Source organism: Crocuta crocuta, unplaced genomic scaffold (genome assembly GCF_008692635.1).
Source record: "Crocuta crocuta isolate KB4526 unplaced genomic scaffold, BGI_CrCroc_1.0 scaffold170, whole genome shotgun sequence".
Taxonomy (NCBI): Eukaryota; Metazoa; Chordata; class Mammalia; order Carnivora; family Hyaenidae; genus Crocuta; species Crocuta crocuta.
Window position 1 is genome coordinate 6,556,242 of NW_027527853.1, and position 21,267 is coordinate 6,577,508.

Genomic DNA, 21,267 nt, shown 5'->3' on the forward strand with positions numbered 1-21,267 from the left:
AAAAACCATAAACACTGAATTTTAGTTAATGATACAGATACATGCTGAAGTTTACTGATATCTGTAACTTATTTATAAGTGCATCAAAAAAGAAAATGGACTGATGGCTGGATAGACAGTGGCATATATACGTGATAAAGCAAATTTAGTAAACTGTTAACTGTGCATTCTAGTTGGTGAGTATATGAATGTGCATTGTGTAATTCTCTTACCTTTCTCTTGCTCTTGTTTTTCTTTTTTTTTTTTTTAAGATTTACTTATTTATCTCTACACCAAACATGAGGGTTGAACTCATGACTCAAGAGTCACATGCTGCTCCAACTACCCACTCCGGTACCTCTCTCCTTTACCTTTTCTTTATGTTTGAATATTTTCATTATAAGTTGAGAGAGAGGATGAGAAATACTCAGGAACTTCTATAGAAGCAGTTTATTCTATACTCTGCCAGTTTTAAGCAAAACTGAGAAATGACCAAAAAAAGGAATAGATTTTTCAAATAAAGGTACACTGGTTTAAAAGAAAATTCCTTCCTCATCCTCTAATATCAAAAAAAGTCAATGCAATTAAGCAGCTTTTCTTGAAGGGTAAGAATGACAGGCTATCAAGCCACAGACAGATTCAACAAATTAGTGTTTTGTGGTAAATATCACATGACAAATTTCTAATTTTTATTTCATGCTCTATCTAAAATTAAGAAAGTTACTTCTTTACTCACCAGGTCATTAGCTTGATCTATTGTAAAAACATTGTTGTTTACTCTACTACCAACTTCAATATGTGCATCAGTTAATGATGAAATAAGCTGTTTACATTCATTCTGCATTCGTGTGAATGGAACGGCAATTTCATCATAATATAAATGTTCTGAAAGGATATCAAGTAAAGGTGGCTGCACAGCTAGGGTAACAGCTTTACACTCCTAAAATATAACAGACAAGAAATATTCAGGGCAAATATATAAACAGAATTCTAGAGATGCATACATCTTCACTTGCAAACTACAAAGTTCTAAATTCCTATTCATCTTGAATCTATGTTCTGTTACCTCCCAGAACAACATCATTAGTTGCACGGAGAAAAGGAATAACACCCAAACTACTATAAAATTTTAATATGAATCACTATAGGACATGCACGTGGAACTATTATAATTCCATTAAATTTTGAACCTAATTACTCTTACTTTACTCTGAATTTATACCAAGTTTTTATATATATAGCACAGATTTAAGAATATATAATTGTAAAAAGAAATCAGTCAGAAAAGAACACTTAGCATGCATTAAAAATTTTATTTAAAAACTCATTAGATTTCTTAACAGTTGAACCCATAGCTTCACATGCCATACTGTAGAAATGGATATATATAATTTAAAAGCTACTTACCTGCCCCCAAATTTAACTAACCCTTCCCACTCTCTCTGGTTGTTGCCTGCCCCAACCAGAGGGGGAATGGCCTCAGTGGTGAGCCATGAGGGGTTCTGTGGGATCTGGGTGATCAGCCTGGGCTTCACAGAGTAAGTCCAGAGAAGCTCTGTGAGGGTCCAGAAACCGAACTGTCAACACTTGCTGCTGAGTCTGAGAGGCACAAAAACACAGCATCACTGCCTCTCCAGCACACCGAGTCCTGCCTAAAACAGATGAGCCTTGCTTCTTTCCAGAGGCAAAGCTGGGGTCTCAGATGCAACAGAGCATGGCTCAATTACTTTTAGACACAGCTTTGACAAACTGCTAAGAGGCAGTAACAAGAAACTCTCACAGCAAGTGCAGACAGTTAAATTTCCAGAATTCCAGTTAATGGAATAAACAAAGCCAGCAGGAAGTTTCTTTGATTTACAGAAGTAAGTCTTACACAAAATCACACATCTTATTAGAAGTTAAAGGTTAAAGGGGCTGCAAGAGAATGGCTTGTTTGGAAACATGAAGATTTTTGTTTAAATGTGGAGGTTTTATTCTTCCTGTGACCAAAAATTCTGCCCTTGCTACTACTCATACAAATGGATCTCTATTACTCAAAGCCTCTTATCTCTCGTAGTTTTCCAATACTAAGGGGATGAATGACCAACAGTTTCTGGACTGCTTCCGCGCATACACATGATTTTTTAGGAGGGGTATTTCTCAACAGATTGTGTTATCAAGAGCACACATTAAGTATGGTCATGGCTAGTAGTCTCAGGTACGAAACTAGGGGTTCTAAGAATAAAGTCCAAGGTCAAAAGCAACTGGAAGAGAAATGTTTCACTACTATTTAGAGTACTTTTCTAGGACTGTTGGATTTGTATACAGAGAAAATTTTTTTCTGTTTATAAAATATAATGAAAATAATCTTAACAGCTAATGGAACTTGGTTTACTCAATTTGTCTTCACTGCTTTTGGGGCAAAATCTTACCTTTTGTAAAGCAGCCCATTCACAGATTACCAGTGCAACACTAATTCTTTGTAAGGCAGATTTGGAGTTCAAATGGAAGAGTAGTAACTGCCCTAGGGATTCAGCTGGTTTAATTTCTTGGGTTACCACATTTACACCTGGATCACAAATACAGCAACAAAGTGCTCCTAACAACCTGAGGGAGAAAAAAGAAATTACTATCGAATTTACCTGAAGTAAAGTTTCCCCTATTGAAGCTGTAACTTTTTGCAACAAAGACATAACTCTTATTTCATCTTCATAAAAAGACCGAAGTCTTACTTAAAACTTCAAAAAAATGAAAAATGTTTAATTACACTTTTTCTTACTCTGCAACTAGTGTGATGGAGGAAGTACCAACAAACACATCAGAAGAGTATTTTGGTTAAAAGGCTTCTTTTTTTTTTTTTTTTATTTAGAGCAAGAATTAAAACCCAGGTTTATTTGACACTAAGTTCTTAACAATTATGCTTAATCTTCAACAAATCTCTATTCCATATGATTTTCCCATGAAAACATTATAACTAACATGTATTTACTATGTGTCAATATTAACTTATCTTGAAAATATACTCTAAGTAGGAATAGTTATTATTCTGATTTATAAATGAGGAAACCAAATGCATTAAAAGGTTAAATACATAACTTGCCCTATATCATATAGGTTAAAAGGCTTCTAAGCTTCCGCATACTCACTTGGCTGCCATCATTCTGGCCCGCATAACCACAAAATCCCTAGTGGAGGGGTCTTCCATGATGGTCTCTGCACCTGCAATGTACTCCTGAAGGACTTCTTTAGTTTGGCTTTGGCCTTGGCGTACCTTACCACCTGTTTTTTCCTAGAGGGAAAGAGGGGGGAAAAAGTAACTATAATTAAAGCTTAATCATTAGAATTTAATAGGCAACTTTCCTCTAATTTAATAGGCAATTTTCCCAGTAAAATACATTCTTTTCACAAAATTTTAATGGATAAAAATTACTATGCATTTTGTCAAGGTCCTCATAAAACAGTAATTTCTTTTACATTAAATTTATTAAATCACACTTAAAATAAGCCAATACAAATTTCTTATATAGTTTACTATATTAGTACTTAGAGCTGAATATACAAATACATTATGTCCCTTTACACTTACCTTGGCTCTAGCTTTTACTTCTAGCAACATATTTAGGTCAATAGGTAAATGAGAAGGCTGCATCATTAAGCAAAGCCAAGCACCCATCCATGGACAAGCAGCTGCTACCACATACTGAACTGAAGCTTTGCTCAACAGTTCCATCCAAACCTAGAGAGTAAAAGAGAAACATGAAAAGTGAAATTTTTCTAGTAAGGGCTAATAAAACCTAACACTTATTTTTAGGGATACTGAAGTGGAAAAAAAAAGGGAAATAGCACAGAGATCAATTTAAAAAGTCAACAGAAAGGCTTATTTTTAAATACTGCTTTTTGATAGTTTTGTATACTAAAAAACACAAAAGAAAGTTTTAAAGAGAGGAACACAAGAGTTGTCTTCAGTATTTTACAAAAATCATTTAAAATATAAGACACGCAGGGGCACCTGGGTGGCTCAGTCAGTTAAGCATCTGACTTCAGCTCAGGTCATGATCTCACCGTTTGTGGGTTCCAGCCCCGTGTCAGGCTCAGTACTGACATCTTGGAGCCTGGAGCCTGCTTCGAATTCTGTGTTTCCCTCTCTCTCTGCCCCTCCCCTGCTTGCGCTCTGTGTGTCTCTCTCTCTCTCTCTCAAAAAGAAATATTAAAATTTTCTGGGGCGCCTGGGTGGCTTAGTCGGTTAAGCGTCCGACTTTTGCTTAGGTCATGATCTCGCGGTTCATGGGTTCGCGCCCCGCGTCGGTCTCTNGCTGTCTCTCTCTCTCTCCTAGAAATAAATAAAACATTTAAAAAAAAAAAATTAAAATTTTTTTAAAAATAAAAGATACCCATAACAGTAAAAGTTGTCAAAATCTCAGCTGTTGAAATCCTTTGCATATATCATAAAGCTCAATACTAATGCAGTCCTATATTCAACATACATACGTCAACATCTAACAGCTCTTTACAGATATCCTCTGCTAAAGTTAGAGGTAGTAATATCCCAGTATAAATTAAGAATGATGTAAGTCTTGATTCATGATCTTACTTAATAAGGTACCTTTCCTGATGCCTAACATTAAATGTAATTAAAGGCACATAGAAATAACACTACTGTTAATCCAAGGCTGTTAACATGAGCCACCTCAAAGATAATAATTCAAGACTGAATTAACAGATTTTAAACATCAAACAGTACCATTTCCCTTCATAAACACTGTTAAACATATCAAATGGCTCTTCTTTAAAGATTCCAACACATCTTATAAATCTAAACTAAAACAATCAGACTCTATATATTACCAATGAATTCCAAAAGATACTTTGCAGGATCAATAAGCTACTGATAAACACCAAAATAAGTGATAAAGAAAAGTCTTTCTTTCATTTTACTTTCTGTACTGAGGCTATCAGAAAGTGCTTTAACACTTGCCTAGTAGACTCAACTTTATATTTTATAAGACTATTTTCTTGTCACATCTTAAAGATGTCCAGGCGTTTCAAATGTTTTGATTTCTTATTTCTTAAAATCCCTGACCAACAACAGTATAGCGATTATGAAAATTTTTTTAAATCTACCAAATCACTGGGGAAGACAGTACAGGTATATTCACTGTGTACCTTGTGAATGAGGTCCAGAATTTCCTGGCTGCTTTCTAAAACACAAAACTGAAAAATGTGTCGCAGCATATCAGGCAGGATAGGTATAAGCCAAGATGAAGAGTTCTGAAAACAAACACAGCATCAAATCTATAGTAAATAATTCTTGGGTGTTAGCTTATTTAAAGAGTTGTAAGGAGGGGTGCCTGGGTGGCTCCGTCAGTTATGTGTCTAACTTTGGCTTAGGACATGATCTCGCGGTCCATGGGGTCGAGCCGCATGTTGGGCTCTGTGCTGACAGCTCAGAGCCTGGAGCCTGCTTTGGAGTCTGTGTCTCCCTCTCTCTAACCCTCCCCTGCTTGGTTCTGTCTTTCTCAAAAATAAACAAACATTAAAAAAAAAAGTTATAAGTAATACAAGTGTTACGATGAAAAGAGGGTATGGGCTTTATCAAAAAGGGTCAAACGGGTGATAAATTTTTACAAGATTTTGGAGCAACAGAATCGTATTTGGTATTTCAATGATTTGGAGAAATTAAATATCATCAAAGGAACTAGTATTTTAAAAATGCAGGTTCTGGGGGCGCCTGGGTGGCTTAGTCGGTTAAGCGTCCTACTTTAGATTAGGTCATGATCTCGCGGTTTGCAAGCCCCGCATTGGGCTCTGTGCTGATAGCCAGCTCAGAGCCTGGAGCCTGTTTCAGATTCTGTGTCTCCCTCTCTCTCTGACCCTCCCCTGCTCACGCTGTCTCTCTCTCTCTCCTAGAAATAAAAATATTTAAAAAAATAAAAATAAAAATGCAGGTTCTGGAGGCACCTGAGTGGCTCAGTCAGTTAAGCGTCCAACTTTAGCTCGGGTCATGATCTCATAGTTTGTGGATTTGAGCCCTGTGTCCGGCTCTGTGCTGATAGCTAGCTCAGAGCCTGGAGCTTGCTTCAGATTCTTTGTCTCCCTCTCTCTCTGACCCTCCCCTGCTCACACTCTCTCTCTCAGAAATAAATAAAACATTAAAAAAAAATTTTTTTTTAATGCAGGTTCCGTAGTAGCAGAGCATAAAGTCTGCTTAGTAGAAAAATATAAGGCTGGGAAAATATCTGGAGGCCAAATTCATTTCACTCGGACAATTGTGCAACCATCTCCTTTTCAATATGGTTACAAAAAGTAATTTGGCTTTAGCTCACTATTAGTATGATCTTAAAAAATCACAAGAGATGATTTGGCCCATTCAGGACCAATCTGTCTCTTACAGATCTGAAAGCTGGCTGATCTATTTTCATTAATTTTGCACCTGTCTTCCAGTAGGCAATGATTTAGGCAGCACATCTAATGCTGTTACTTTGTATTTACAGGTCTGTTTATTTAATTCGATTGGTGGCGCAACAGGATGCAGTGAGGAGCTCATTATCTTCAGTCCCTTAGAGATTATCTTTGGAATTGCTCTCCTGGAACTTTAAGTAGTTAATTAACTTATAGTATGCTACTAATTGGAACTCTGCTAATCAAAAATTTCCCCCCTAGGGGCGCCCGGGTGGCTCAGTCGGTTAAGCATCCGACTTCGGCTCAGGTCATGATCTCACGGTTCGTGGGTTCGAGCCCCGCGTCGGGCTCTGTGCCTGGAGCCTGTTTCAGATTCTGTGTCTCCCTCTCTCTCTGACCCTCCCCTGCTCACACTGTCTCTCTCCCTCTCTCTCTCTCAGAAATAAATAAAACATTAAAAAAAAAAAAATTTCCCCCCTAATCTTAGGGAAAATTTGCAGTTTTGATGACCATTTAGCATTAATCCAGTACAGTGTAAAGTAAAATAACAGAAAAATTCCTGCCACAGTCTGTTTACTTCACCAAGTTTAAATTAACTATATAGCCTGGAACACAAGTTATACCTGAATTCAAGCTTAGGAATGGCTTTTGAAAAAAATGATTTAGTCTATGTTAAATAATTAACATAACAATTATTAGCACTTCACGTTAGTGTTAAAAGTAGTCCCCAACATTTTTGTAGTGAGCATCACACAGAGTGGAATCATCTGTGGGAATTACTGAAGAAAATAACTCATGGTTATTTAATGTCACACAGAGGGGGTAGTTTCTTCCCAGTTGCTTTGTTTGGACTGATGTTCTCTGCTAGGTACTGTCTTCCTGGAACTCAGAATAAAGAGAACTGAGAACACTGAAATCAGATTATAAGACAGTTCACCATACCTGAAAATCAAGGTGAATTTTCTCACCATCTATACTCCCTCACACTCTATCCTCCAGCCAATTTCCTTTCACTTCCTCTTTACTGCCATTATGCTCTCTCCTCTCCTGCTTCCAGAGTTTGACCTACTGTTCCTTCCTCTACCCCTGCTCTTCACCTGGTTAAATTCTACCCATCCTTAAGATCTCGGCTTAGACTTCACTTTTAGCAGGGCCTTCCCTGACCTTCATTCACCTCATTAGCTAGGATCCAGCAGCATTGTCTACTTCCTCTATCACTCACCTCATTACTTTATTAGAGCTTGTCTAGTTGTCTGTGAGTTTCTCCTGTCTTGTTTAGTTTCCTATTTTAAGCTCTATAGAAAGGCAGAGGCCTTATCTCTTACTGGTCAGTATCTGAAGAATTGTAAACACATATTAGGAACTAAAATATTTGTTGAATAAATCCATACTGCTTAGAGGAAATGGTCCAGTGTCACAAAGAGTAGTTAGCAATGTGAGAAATTTCCCACAGTTATAGTTGGTAATAAATCCCTAACTGGCAGGTGGGTAAGATATTGCCAGTACTCTTTTGCTTCACCCCTTCTATCTTCCGACAAGCATGCCCACAAAATGAGTAGATATGAAAAAAGCAACAATCTGATCATCACTACCATGAACACCTGACTCCTGTCTGCAGGCAAACTCATCATCATTTATATCCACACCAAATGATTTGGGGTTGCAGTGAAGGAGATTTGAAAAGAAGCTACAGGAAAGTAATGAATCACAGAGTTCTTCCATTAATTTGGTCTCAAATCCTATTTTGACTCATGCCAAAAGAAACACACACACACACACACACACACACACACAGCAAACTCTTACACAGTTTATAATGCCCTATTATATTCATTTGTCCAATCATTATTTATTGAAAGTCAGCTATATTTTTAAACTTTGTCTTGCTTTTTAATATCTTTGTAATATCTAGCCAATACCTAAATATGTTTTCTAATGCCAATCTTAGTTAAGTGTATTCTTTTGGTCTTTCTAGATATGTATATGTGAAATTTCTTATATCCTGGGTCCCCAGATCCCAACTCAATCTCACATAGATCTTCATGCTAAAATAAGCTTCATGCTAAAGCTTGCCTTTCAAACAAGTTAATGCTGTAAGTAACAGATTTTGGAATGACTCATCAAGTGGATGTGATACAAGTGGAATGGAAAAGTTGACCCAGTCAGCAGAACAAAAGATTAATGTCCAGCATGTTTTTCTAGATTGAGGAGTGAAGTTCTAGCTACAACACTCACTGGCTACAACACTAATTACTCTAGATATTCTAGTAAAGTAGTTCACTAAGAGACATAGAGATCCATAGATAACACTCTTGTATGTACAAACACAGTCATAGGCTAAAAAGACAAAACATAAAGGAAAATCACGTGGTAAATTCCTTCACTTTGATTGCCAAACTACTAGTTGAACAAAAAAAGTTACACCTTGATTTTAAGTCCTTACCTTATAATAGTTTCGTATGCTTAAAAGTTATTATTTCATGCTCCCTAAGAAGCCAGGCTTGAACATCACAGATGCTATGGTATGTCACAGAAAAGTCTAATGGTATTAAGATTTCCTAAATTACTGTATTAACAATCGTTTTATTTAAGGATATTTCAGAGATGTGTATGCCTGCATACACAGTCATAATGGGATAAATCTTAAAATTAAGTGCATCTTTGTTATAAAGTCTTCTGGTTTCATAAAAGTAAAACCAAAAAAATTACCAAAGATAATTAGAATACTTTCAAGGAAACAGAGGCATCAATCTTTAAGAGATATTGATGCACATGAGCTATAGCCAGATTTAGCCTCAACACAGCAGTTATTGAGGAATGGATTAAGAAGTTAGAAAATGGAACCCAAAGAGAGCTAATAGTAATTTAAAGATGAGTTCATTTTTTCACTTAGTACATAATAAGACTTAATACACAAAAGTGAGAAAGCAATTCAACAGACACAATCCATTCTGTCTCCATGTAAAATTTAAAACTGAAAGTCAGCCAGAATTGGAATGGAATCTGAGCCTGAAATCAGTTACTGTGAGCGGTGTAGCTACAAGACCTTGGGAAAGTTTAATCCTTGATCATCAGTCCCTTCATCTGCAACACAGAAAGGCAGTAGCCTCCAATGTTACATGCTTACCAGGGTCCACAGCATAAAGTAAGGCCTCAATAATAACTTGGATTATTACTATAATCAAGTATCATTCTCATTCCTTGGCATATAATTAAGATATCCAAATTATTAGGAAAGAAGTCCCAGAACTTGAAATATTAATTATTGTTCTTACTATCTGTAGTATATTTGTACAGTATTAACATTTTAAAGCATTTACATTATCTTACTTAGCCCATATAAAGTCTAAGACTGGGTGCAGATTATCACTAGAACAGTTAAATAAACTTGATCAAGATCATAAATTTAACAAACAGTAGAGCCAAGATTAGAATCCAGATTCTCTATTTAGTTAAGGCATCTTTTCATTATACCATTGAAGTAACAGCAGTGATAGAAAACAGCTCAGAAAAAGGGAAGTTCAAGTGAGAATAGAATTTTTTATTAATATTTATTGATGTCACAAATAGTGAGATTATGACCCAAGCCAAAATCAAAAGTCAGACACTTAACCAACTAAGCCACCCAGGTACCCCAGTGAGAATACATTTTCATCACCATATGTCTATCATCTCTCATCCAAATTCCCTGGAGCCAAATATATTTTGAAATTCAGAATTTTTCAAATTTTATAACAATACTGAAGTTGTATATACTGCATACTATGTAATCTCCTCAACAGGGTCTGAGATAGTACCCAAAGAAAATGTATTATTATTTCTGAAGCAAAATTTGTGAATGGGCATATTTACTAGGATAAAGACTTAAAGTTTCTCTTCAGAATGAGCATGCTTTTCCACCAAATGAGTAGTTTTAGAAGTTGGTCCCCTTTACAAAAAAAAAGAAAAAAAATTTGGATTTCAAAACTGCAATAACATGGATGGATCTGTAGAGCATAATGCCAAGTGAAGTGGGTCAGAGAAAGACAAATACCTTACGATTTCACTCACTTGTAGAATTTAAGAAACAAACGAACAACAAAAAGACAAACCAAAAAACAGACTGAACTATGGAGAACAAACTGATGGTTACCGGCGGGGCGATGGGTAAAACAGGTAAAGGGGATGAAGAGTACATCCTGATGAGCACTGAGTAATGTATAAAAATTGTTGAATCACTATACTGTACACCTGAAACTAATATAACACTGTATGTTAACTACATTGGTTTTCTAAAAAAAATTCATCAAATAAATACATTATTGTTACAGTAAAACAAAACAAAGCATCCTCATCAAATAAATTTAACAATATAACATGGCTACAGTTGGGATACAGGGGGATGGACCTGAAAATTTTTCTGGACTCAAGTAATATGTTAGGAAATAGCAGGTGAAAGGGTTGACAAGAAAGAGCCAAATAACAGAAGACAGAAAAAGACAGGAATTTAATTCTAATATAGTAGGCAATGACAGATTACTAACCAGTTTGCAAGTAATTGAAACTACAGTCCCTCCAAATTATCTTTAAAAAAATAGGCGGTGATCTTGAAAAAAGTTTTCTGAAAGACTTTGGCTTTATACTATTATTTGTAAAAACAATAAAAATCAAACAATTACAGTAAAGGATATACGTAGGGGCCAAAACTGGGATGTACTAAAAGTGGGTAATAAGTTCCATAGCTATTAGTCTTCAATGGTGAGGATATGGAGATCAAGGCTCAGGGTGGTTACAAAGCACAAAGTATTCTATATGCATCAATATCAAGTTTCACTGACAGCATAAATTTCAGCAGAGACACTCTGAAAAGAGAAGCTAGATCGAAACGGGAAATTTCATTAGTTATTCCATTTAAAAATTTTTTACGAAGGAAAAAAGAAGCTAGAAGCATAGATAACTAACACAATAGGATATAGAAAACCCAACATTAAAACCCAAAAAAATAAAGGGTCATGCACATACCAGAATAACTAGAAGAAAAATATGCAAACAGCATAGGCTGAAATGTCTAAAGGGAGTAGACTGGAAAAGCTCTTGTTTCAAAACATATTAGCGGCGCCTGGGTGGCTCAGTCAGTTAAGAGTCCGTCCAACTTCGGCTCAGGTCATGATCTCACGGTACGTGGGTTTGAGCCCCGTGTTGGGCTCTGTGCTGACAGCTAGCTCAGAGCCTGGAGCCTGTTTCAGATTCTGTGTCTCCCTCTCTCTCTCTGACCCTCCTCTGCTCACACTGTCTCTCTCGTTCTCAGAAATAAATAAAACAATGGGGCGCCTGGGTGGCTTAGTCGGTTAAGCATCCGACTTTCGCTTAGGTCATGATCTCGCGGTTCGTGGGTTCGAGCCCCGCATCGGGCTCTGTGCTGACTGCCAGCTCAGAGCCTGGAGCCTGTTTCAGTCTGTGACTCCCTCTCTCTCTGACCCTCCCCTGCTCACGCTGTCTCTCTCTCTCTCTCTCTCCTAGAAATAAATAAAACATTAAAAAAAATAAAAAAAAATAAAACATTTAAAAAAATTCAAAACATATTCGATAGCACTAATTTGAAAACGACATATTATTCAGAAAAATGATATGTTTGTAAAAGTATACATTGAAGATATTAAATAAGGAGAAATGGGGTTCAGAGGGAGTAGCAAGGGGAACTTGTCTCATCCCGGGCTTGTCTCATCCCTTGAACACAACCAGATCAACAACAAACCATTTTCAATACCTAGGAAACCAATCTGAGGATTAACAGAACAACCTGCATAATCTGAGGGGGGAAATGAGGCAGTTATGTGGTACGGAGAGATGAAACTGGGGAAGAGAAGAGTTGCAGTGCAGCAGAAGGAAGGGAGCCATTTTTGTGGATGAAAAAGAGGAGAGAGAGTAATCCATCAGGTATGTTCGAGAAAGCACTCCCCCTGAAAGCAGCTACAGAGAAAGTGAAAACAAGCACAGAGGACTGCACAAGAAAACTTTTCCCCAAAACCACTGACAAGGGAAAAAGGAGTTTCACTCCTGACAAGTCAAAAGGGTTTCAATATTGCCAGTTTTGTTTTGTTTTAATATATACAAACAGCAGAGCACAGAGTCTTAAGTTTCAGAAATCAGACCCTGGTGGTAGTCTGGGAAGGAAGCAGGGCACAACCCCGGGAGCAGGCAGCTTGGTCTGAGGATACACTGGGCTGCATGGAAAGCAGCAGTTCCCCTCCTTGAAGTGGATTTGGTAGAGGTGATAAGGCCACTCCGTGGGCAAAAAGACCCAGCAGGCACCATCAAACAGCCACGTTGTATAGCAACAAAGACACTGGCTGAGGGTAGCAAACCCTGGCACCCAATGTGTGTTGTATTTGTCATAAACTCAAACCTGCTGCCACTGCATGGTAGCATTACCAGACCATTTCCTGAGACAAGTGGGTACCAGCCACAGCAGGGGAGACCCTCCCCAGAAGATCAGGACAGATCTGAACAACAGGGGTCTCTTTAGTGTAGGGTTCTGAAACACAGCTGTGCCTAAGATAAGACTCTGGAGAAAGGCACCAGCTGGTAGACGGACAGCGTGGACACAGGGAGTACGTGGGGAACTAACAAAAGTGAGGGACACAGAAAGGATGACTGATCGTGTATCTGTGAGGGTGCAAACTCCCTGCTCTTGTCCACCAACACTGATTGACCCCAGTGAGCTAAGCAGCGCCACCTACTGAAGAACGAAGCCGTTACACCAAGCCCCACCTCCCTGTGCCCTCCGGGAACCTTCACACTAGGACAAGGGGCCTGAGAATCAGAGCAGCAGGCCCTTGCCTCAAAAGATCAGCACAAATTCCTTCCACTAGCTTAGTCTACTGACCAGAGACTGCTGCAAAGTTACAATTCCAGGGCAAAGGGGATCTAGCTTCATTTGGGTTTTTTGTTGGATCATTTTTGTTGTTGTTGTTGTTGCTTCTGTTCTGGTTTTGCTATTTTTGTTTTCTTGAATACAGAAAGAGAAAAGTTTATTACTTAAAAAAATTTTTTTTCCTATCAAGATTCTCTTAATAAGCAGACCAAAACAAACCTAGGATCTAACTTCCTTTATTTGATTTTTTAAATTTTTAATTTTTATTTCATTCTATTATTACTGTTTTTTCTTCCTCTAAAATGACAAAATGGAGGAATTCACCTCAAAAGAAAAAACAAAAAGAAATAATGGCCAAGGATGTAACCAATGCAAATATAAATAAGATGTCTGAACTAGAATTTAAAACAACAATTATAAGGACACTGGGGGAGCTTGAAAAAAGCATAGAAAACACCAGAGAATCCTCCTATACAAAGATAAAAGTACTAAAATCTAGTCAGGCCAAAACTTAAAATGCTATAAATGAGAGGAAAACCCAAATGTAGGCCATAAAAACAAGGACGGACAATGCAGAGAAGCAAATTACCAATATAGAAGGTAATAAGGAAAATAATGAAGCTGAAAAGAAGAGGGAAACAGGTCAGGGATCATGAAGGCAAAATCAGGGAACTCAGTGATTTATTAAAACATAACAATATTCAGGGGTGCCTGAGTGGCTCAGTTGGTTAAGTGTCCAACTCTTTTTTTTTTTTTTTTTAATGTTTTATTTATTTCTAGGAGAGAGAGAGAGAGAGACAGTGTGAGCAGTGGAGGGTCAGAGAGAGAGGGAGTCACAGACTGAAACAGGCTCCAGGCTCTGAGCTGGCAGTCAGCACAGAGCCCGACGCGGGGCTCGAACCCACGAACCACAAGATCATGACCTAAGCGAAAGTCGGACGCTTAACCGACTAAGCCACCCAGGCACCCCTAAGTGTCCAACTCCTGATTTCAGCTCAAGTCATGATCTCATAGTTCATGGGATCAAGTCTCCCATCAGGCTCTGCACTATCAACAATGAGCCTGCTTGGGGTTCTCTCTCAGGCCTTCCCTGGCTTGTGTGATCTCTCAAAATAAACATTTAAAAAATAATAACAACATTCATATGAGTCCCAGAAGATAGAGAGAAAAGGAGGCAGAAGGTATAAGTGAGCGAATTATAGCTGAAAGCTTCCCTAATCTGAGGAAGTGAACAGACATCAAAATCCAAGTAGCACAGAGAACTCCCATTAAATTCAACAAAAGCCAGGCATCACCAAGATATATCATATCCAAATTCATAAAATACACAGACAAAGAAAGAATCCTGAAAGCAGCAAGGGGGAAAAAAGTCATTAACCTAACAAGGGAAGACAGATCAGGTTTGCAAGAGACTTGTCCAGAGAAATTTGGAAGGACAGAAAGAAAATGCAAGATATATTCAACGTACTGAATGGGAAAATTATGGAACCAAGACTATTCTACCCAGCAGGGTTATCATTCAAAATAGAGGAAGTGATAAAGAGTTTCCAGACAAACAAAAATTAAAGGGGTTTGTGACCACTAAACCAGCCCTACAAGAAATTTTAAAGGGAATTCTTTGAGTCTGGGGGAAGTGGGAGAGGAGACCAAAAGCAACAAAGACTAAAAAGTACCAGACAGCATCATCAGAAACACCAACTCTACAGGTAATACAATGGCCCCATTTCATATCTTTTAATAATCACTCTGAATGTTGTTACAGCAGCATTATCAACAACAGCAAAACTATGAAGAGAGTCCAAATGTCCATCAATTGATGAATGGATAAAGAAGATACAGTTGGGGCATATGGGTGGCTCAATCAGTTCAGCATCTGACTCTTGGTTTTGGCTCAGGTAATGATCTCACAGTGGTTCATGAGTATGAGCCCCACATCAGGCTCTGAGTGGATCCTGCTTGGGATTCTCTCCCTCACTCTCTGCCCCTCCCCTGCTCTCACACATGCACTCTTTCTCTCAAAATTAATAAACTTAAAAAATTATTTAAAGATGTTGTATGTAGTAATATATACAATAGAATATTACTCAGCCATTAGAAAGAATGAAATCTTGCCATTTGCAATGACATGGATGAGCTACAATGTATAATGCTATGCGAAAAAAGTCAATCAGAGAAAGACAAATACCGTACGATTTCACTAGTGTCAAATTTAAGAAACATAACAGATGAACAATGGGAAGGGGGAAGAAAAGAGAGGAAAACAAACAAGGGACTCAATGACAGAGAACAAACTATGGTTTGACAGAAGGAGGGAGGTGGGAGATGGGCTAGATGTGTGATGGGTACTAAAGGAAGGCACTTACGATGACCACTGGGTGTTGTACGTAAGTGATGAATCACTGAATTCTACTCCTGAAATCAATACTGCAATGTATGTTAACTAAAATTTACATTTTAAAAATGCAAAAATAAATAAATAAATCACAACCATGTAATTTTAATAGCCAATATCAACAATCATTTAGGGGTTAAAAAATATTGAAGAGAATTTAGAGCAATCTTGGTACCTTATCTAAACTGTAAAAATTTTGAAATATAAGAGGAAACACCACATTATAAGACTAACAAGAGAAGTCACAAATGACAGATTAGAGAAAAAAAAAACTAGGAAAGATCAATTGAAAAAGAACAGTTCAGTCACTAAAAGCAGTGGCTCTTATGTATCACAATATTCCCACAGTATACCATAATAAGCACCATATAAAAACTAATAACCAGCAAATAATATTGGTGGGCTGATTAATTAAAAAATAGTACCTTATGTTTAATATAGTTGAAGATCATGATCAGGTGTGTCAATCATTTTACTATTTACTATTTTTGGTTAAAAAGTACATTTCAGTTACTAAGAAAATTCATTTATATATAATACTTTTATTCCCTAATATAAATTACTAAAATACCTAACTTTAGTAAATAAATTTCCAAATAATTAAAAACCATAAAAGTTAAAAAGAGGCAGGAAGTGGTTTAATCACCTTAATAAAGAACAGAAAGGTTTAAAAGAACACTGTAGGACTTGTTTCCAAAATATGCAAACATCTCAAAATTCAAGAGTAAGAAAACTCAATCAAAAAAAGGAAAAGACCTGAATAGACATTTCACAAAAGAAAGATAACAGACGGCAAATAAGCACATGAAAAGACGCTCAACATAATGTATCACTGGGAAATTACAAATTTAAGTAAGTACCACTACACATTTATTAGAAAAGCTAAAATCTACAACACTGACAACATACGGTGTTGGTGAGGATGTACATACAGCAACAAGAACTCTCATTCACTGTTGGCGGAAACACAAAATGGTATAGCCACTGTGAAAGACACTGTCCTATAAAATTAAACATCTCCTTGTGCTCTTTGGTGTCTACCTAATACTAAAAACTTGTACCCATACAAAACCTGCACATGAATGTTTTTCAAACTTTATTCATAATTGTTCAAAATAGGAAGCAAACAAGATATCCTCAATAAGTGAGTAAATGAACAATCGTACATCCATACAATGGAATATTATTTAATGATAAAAAGCAATGATACATCAAGTCATAAAAAGACATGAAGAAACCGTAATTATTAAGTGAACGAAGCCAATCTGAAAAAGCTACATATTGCATGACTCTCCAGTATTTGACATTCTGGCAAAGGTAAAACTATGGAGACATAAAAAAGATAGGTGATTGTTAAGAATTTGGAAGGAGGAAAAGGGGTACTTAAGTGAAGCACAGGCATTTTTTTATACTATAATGGTAGATACATACCACTGTGCATTTGTCAAAACCTATACAAAACAGTAAAAAGAGTGAACCCTAATGTAAACTATGGGCTTTACTTAATAATACTGGATCAATATTGGTTAACCAAGTATAAGAAATGTACTACACTAATGCAAGATGTTAACTATAGGGAAAAATGTGGGTGGGGGGTATATGGAGGCATATAAGAACTATATACTTTTCGTTCAATATTTTGGTAAACCTAAAACTGCTCTTAAAAGTGAAGTCTACTTGGGGCACCTGGGTGGCTCAGTCGGTTAAGCGTCCAACTTCGGCTCAGGTCATGATCTCATGATTCGTGGGTTCGAGCCCCGCGTTGGGCTCTGTGCTGACAGCTAGCTCAGAGCCTCGAGCCTACTTCGGATTCTGTGTCTCCCTCTCTCTCTGACCCTCCCCTGCTCACACTGTCTCCCTTTCTCTCTCTCTCAGAAATAAATAAAAACAAAAAAATTTAAAAAAATTTAAAAAAAAAGTGAAGTCTACTAGAAAAATAGTAACATGAAATAAGGAAATTTGGTAACTTCCAGAGGATTAACCAAAGCAAATTTAAGAATACTGACACCAAAAACATTTAGACAAAAACCACAAAACAAAATTGAAGTGAAAATTCAGAACAACCCATGCCAGTGTGTCTTATCAGCCCATGCCTCATCAATTGAGGATTATCACAAAACAGATCTGATAAGATTTTCTACAAGATTCTGCTTAGATAAAACACAACAAAATTTACAGATACAGATTCACAGAATTGCAATACAATACCATGCTGCAGATTACAGCAAGTCTACATGGCCTATTTCCTTTTATTTTTTTAATTATTTTTTATTTTTATTTTTTTTTACAAATAGTTTATTGTCAAGTTGGTTTCCATATAACACCCAGTGCTCATCTCCACAAGTGCCCTCCTCCATGCCCATCTCCCCACTTCCCCCCGACACCCATCAGTCCTCAGTTTGTTCTCAGCATTCAAGAGTCTCTCACGGTTTGCGTCTCTCCCTCTCCCCCATTATTTTCCCCCTTCTCCTCCCCCATGGTCCTCCATTAGCTTCCTCCTAATCCTCCTATACGTGCAAACATATGGTATTTGTCCTTCTCTGCCTGACTTATTTTGCTCAGCATAACACCCTCAAGGTCCATCCATGTTGCTACACATGACCATATTTCATTCTTTCTCATTGTACATGGCGTATTTCTAAGTTACCAGAAACGCATGGTCAGTGAACACAAGAAAGACATTTACCATACTATAATTTACTGTCTGAAAACAAAAACAAAAACAAAACAACTACTGCTTTTAACGATCACTGGCTCAATCTATAGTGCCCACAAATAACAGCATGTCCTAAGAATGGAGTATGATATTTCCCCTAAATTCTAGCATTTTGTTTGACCTATAGTTATTTTAAAAATAGCAATGTTAGGGGGCCTGGGTGGCCAGTCGGTTAAGCATCTGACTTTGGCTCAGGTCATGATCTCACAGTTCGTGGGTTCGAGCCTTGTGTCGGGCTCTGTGCTGACAGCTAGCTCAGAGCCTGGAGACTGTCTTCGGATTCTGTAACTCCCTCTCTCTCTCACCCTCCCCTGCTTATGCTGTCTGTCTCTCTCCCAAAAATAAATAAAACATTTTTAACAAATATTTGTTGAAGGCCTCCTATGTGTTAAACACTATTCAAAGCACTGGGAATGTGACCTAGAACAAAATATTAAAATATTTTTGCCCTCATGGTGATTATATTTTTATATGTCTTCATGGTCACCATACAATTTCTTCTAGGCCCAGCATTCTCCTGATCTTTGGATATGTAGCAAGGGTAACCTGGTGGTAAGATTTATTTTATAAAATTATTTTATGTAATTTCAATATCACTACACATAGTTGTTAGTTCTTACCTGGTCCTGTGTTGATAATAACGTAAATAGAGTTTCCAATGCTGCTCTTCGAACTGATGATATAGTGTGATGCAAAAAAGGCCAGACACGTGGAACTAGAACTGTGAGTGACTGCTGAATACTAATAAACAAGACACAAATTAGTCTTACTCATTTCCAGTTGAAATTCTATTGATACATTATCTAAATATGTCCTGTAGACCTCATATCTTTTTTGATGAATTCTAAAAAGATAATATAATTTTTATATGAATGTTCATTTAACATTCTCATTCAAAACTGTTATTATAGCACCAAAATAACCAGAGCAAATGCAGTCATAAATATTAACATTAAGTTCTATGGTACTAATACCATGAATTACCTTTGTCAAATTAGAACCTTTTAATATAGCTGCCCTTTTTTTCAATCTGTTCTTAGGAAAATGGGACGTGTGTCTTAACGTGTAGGTACACAAAATCAAGATTAATTTTTTCTTCTTTCCCACAGCTAATCCCAATGAGTAACCATTAGATGCATATAACTGACATTCCCCTTTAGGGTCATCTCTGCCACATATCAAATGAGCAAGACGTGGTATGGTAGTAGCTTTGAAATCTGTTATCTCAATTTAGCATTATTAAAGTTTGGAAACTCATTATCTTTCTTCGCACAATTAGAATTTAAATGGAAAAGCAAGCAAAGCCACATCTAGGCTAACAACGTGGACCACAAAACTCCTGTCACAACCATGAATCATTTATAAAAACTACTTTGAATTAGGAAATGATTTATAAATAGCATTTAAAATATGGAACTCAGTAGAAAAGCATGAATAAAAGATGGCAAGTATTAACTATCTGTTCTTTTGTGCGTCCCCTCAGGATGTCTATATTTTAACAGTATTTTCATTACTTGCAAGTTTGTATTAACATCACTTCTTACATTTATTTACACATTTAGTTAACTTACTTATAAAATTATTAAACACATGAACACAGAGACAATAAACAGACTAAAACTATGTAAAAGCATTATAACAAGGTCTTGTTAATAGACTAACTGTTCATGCTCCAAATGACATGCTGCATTTCTATTCACATAGCTAGGCAGTATCTGCCAAATATCATAGTATGTGAAGCAAATTTTCTAATAAAAATATCTGCCAAATATAACATGTGAAGCAAACTTAATAAGGCAACTTTGGGGAAAAAAAAGTAAAGCTACATTATTTCACATTGAATTAACAGAATTTTCACTACTTCTTTCATTTCCTTACATTATCTAGCTTTCCTTATCTAGCTTTCCTGACACTATCTACTCAAAGATTTTTTTTTTTTTTAAGTCCGAAGTCCTTTATTTAGGACAGTTGTTAAAAAAAGCTCACAATCTAAACCCACCCTGTTTTTTAAATAAAGTTTTACTGGAAATCAGCCATGTTCATTCCTTATGTATTGTCTATGGCTGCTTTTGTGCTACAATGGCAGAGTTGAGTAGTTTTGACAATGATCATATGACACACAAAACCAAAAATATCACTATCTGGGCTTTCACAAAAAAAGTTTACCAACTTCTGATTTACAGTAATTAAAAACTCTTGCATTTTGCAGCTTGAGAAGGACTTTCACACAGATGAACTCATGTAATCCCTATAGACTGCAATACTAATTGAAACTGCCTGAAAATTAGTAAATCCCACATATACACTACCACTTTTTCTCTTCATTTGCTTTTATAGGCATTTATTTTGCTATTTCAACTTGCAGGCTGTCCTACTGCCTTCTATTTACACCTGAAGTACTCTCAGCAGGGTCCATATTATTTGAAGCATTCTGAACATGTTTTTAATACAACTATGATTTTCACTGGAAATAGACTCACATAGTCAGAAATCATTTATAATCATGAACATTCACTAAACATCCTCACTAGGCTAAGAACGGTAATTAATTTTCTTAACTGTGACTTTTAAAGTTGCATGCGAGTTTTTTCTTCTGTATCTCCAAAGATACTATTAATAGAAACAATATTATTCAGGAGGTGATCTAAAAGATAGGGAATACATTAATTAGCTGAACTTTATTTCAAATATCAGGACAGGAAAATAGGTGACACTTTCTGATTTACATTTTTGGCTTCACTCAACCTCTGTCTTTGGACATTATTATCTATTCCATTCCTGATGAAATTATTGAAATCAAGAGCAAGAGTCGAAATGAATACTACAAAGAAAAAGTTCACTGCAGAGCAAATTTTGGAAAATGTAATGCTGATGTTCAATGATTATTCTATCAGCTAAATGTCTCTAAGCCTAAAGTTCTATATTTGGGCTGAAGATGAAAATAATATC

General features: G+C 36.7%; 1 protein-coding gene across 3 annotated transcripts in view; it reads right to left on the reverse strand.

The window, feature by feature from the left end:
• The window catches only part of BTAF1 (B-TFIID TATA-box binding protein associated factor 1), a 102,434-nt gene that overhangs the window by 46,364 nt on the left and 34,803 nt on the right, over window positions 1-21,267 (reverse strand). For 2 of the 3 annotated variants that reach the window (XM_077779904.1, XM_077779888.1), the window contains 6 exons: window positions 18,939-19,059; window positions 5,122-5,226; window positions 3,545-3,694; window positions 3,105-3,247; window positions 2,391-2,565; window positions 716-919 (listed from right to left, as the gene is read on the reverse strand). In XM_077779904.1, coding sequence (XP_077636030.1) covers window positions 716-919; window positions 2,391-2,565; window positions 3,105-3,247; window positions 3,545-3,694; window positions 5,122-5,226; window positions 18,939-19,059 — 898 coding nt within the window. The remainder of the gene's footprint in view (window positions 1-715; window positions 920-2,390; window positions 2,566-3,104; window positions 3,248-3,544; window positions 3,695-5,121; window positions 5,227-18,938; window positions 19,060-21,267) is intronic. The other variant, XM_077779897.1, reaches the window with a different exon arrangement.